Below are 738 nucleotides of genomic sequence, written 5' to 3'. Positions count from 1 at the left end.
TTCTCATTTGTAAGTCGCTTTGGATAAAAGCATCTGCTAAATGATCAAATGTAAATGTAATGCAATGTAACACGCAGCTCTTCTCATGACATGAAATCTGTACTGTATGGTTATTGTGACTTTCTGTAATTGTTCTGCTATATCTACAGTTGTTCTCTGATTGTAATGAGCATGATTATGCTTTCTGATCTTAGACATTCAGCTCAGTGTCAGACAGAATCTGCCGGCCTGTCTTTGCCGTGGAGTGTGTTTGAGGGATCGTCTGCGTGTGAAGACCAGCGGCTACAACACCAGCCTCACCGTGAGCTCAATGTCACATCTCTAACATTTTGGGGAATATGTAGACGACTCATTGCCGAGGCTGATTTCATAGCTAGCATTGTACATATCCCCAACACACAACAATTACAAATATATGTTTTCACACTTTTTGAATAATTTGACATTACAAGTTGTTGTAAATGATGAACACAAAAACATTTTCTTCATGCATTTGAATGCAAGTTGCAATTTTGCACAAGTTGTCTTTAACTGTAAGCAGTCTCCGTTGTTGAGAAGCCTGAATGTTAATGCACACGCCAGACTCTTTATTTCCGCCTCTGCTTGTGTCTGTTCTTCAGGCCGGTCAGATGCTCATGATCCAGCTCTACAGACAGCGATGACTGAGGCGGCGCTCTCGTACGGAGCAGGGACGGACCGCAGGGACGGAGGGTCTCAGGGCCATTTCTACAGCGCTCC

The 738-nt window shown here is 43.4% G+C and overlaps 1 protein-coding gene across 1 annotated transcript in view; it reads left to right on the top strand.

Annotated features, from left to right (window-relative positions):
* Window positions 1-738, top strand: part of LOC107576321 (T-box transcription factor TBX10-like) — a 13,434-nt gene that overhangs the window by 5,490 nt on the left and 7,206 nt on the right. Inside the window, exons 5-6 of the mRNA XM_016262518.1 lie at window positions 195-301; window positions 621-731. Coding sequence (XP_016118004.1) covers window positions 195-301; window positions 621-731 — 218 coding nt within the window. The remainder of the gene's footprint in view (window positions 1-194; window positions 302-620; window positions 732-738) is intronic.

The sequence above is a fragment of the Sinocyclocheilus grahami genome, unplaced genomic scaffold (genome assembly GCF_001515645.1).
Source record: "Sinocyclocheilus grahami isolate Dianchi unplaced genomic scaffold, SAMN03320097.WGS_v1.1 scaffold3500.1, whole genome shotgun sequence".
NCBI classification, from domain to species: Eukaryota; Metazoa; Chordata; class Actinopteri; order Cypriniformes; family Cyprinidae; genus Sinocyclocheilus; species Sinocyclocheilus grahami.
Note: the sequence above shows the minus strand (reverse complement) of the source record. Positions and strands in the feature narration are given on the sequence as shown.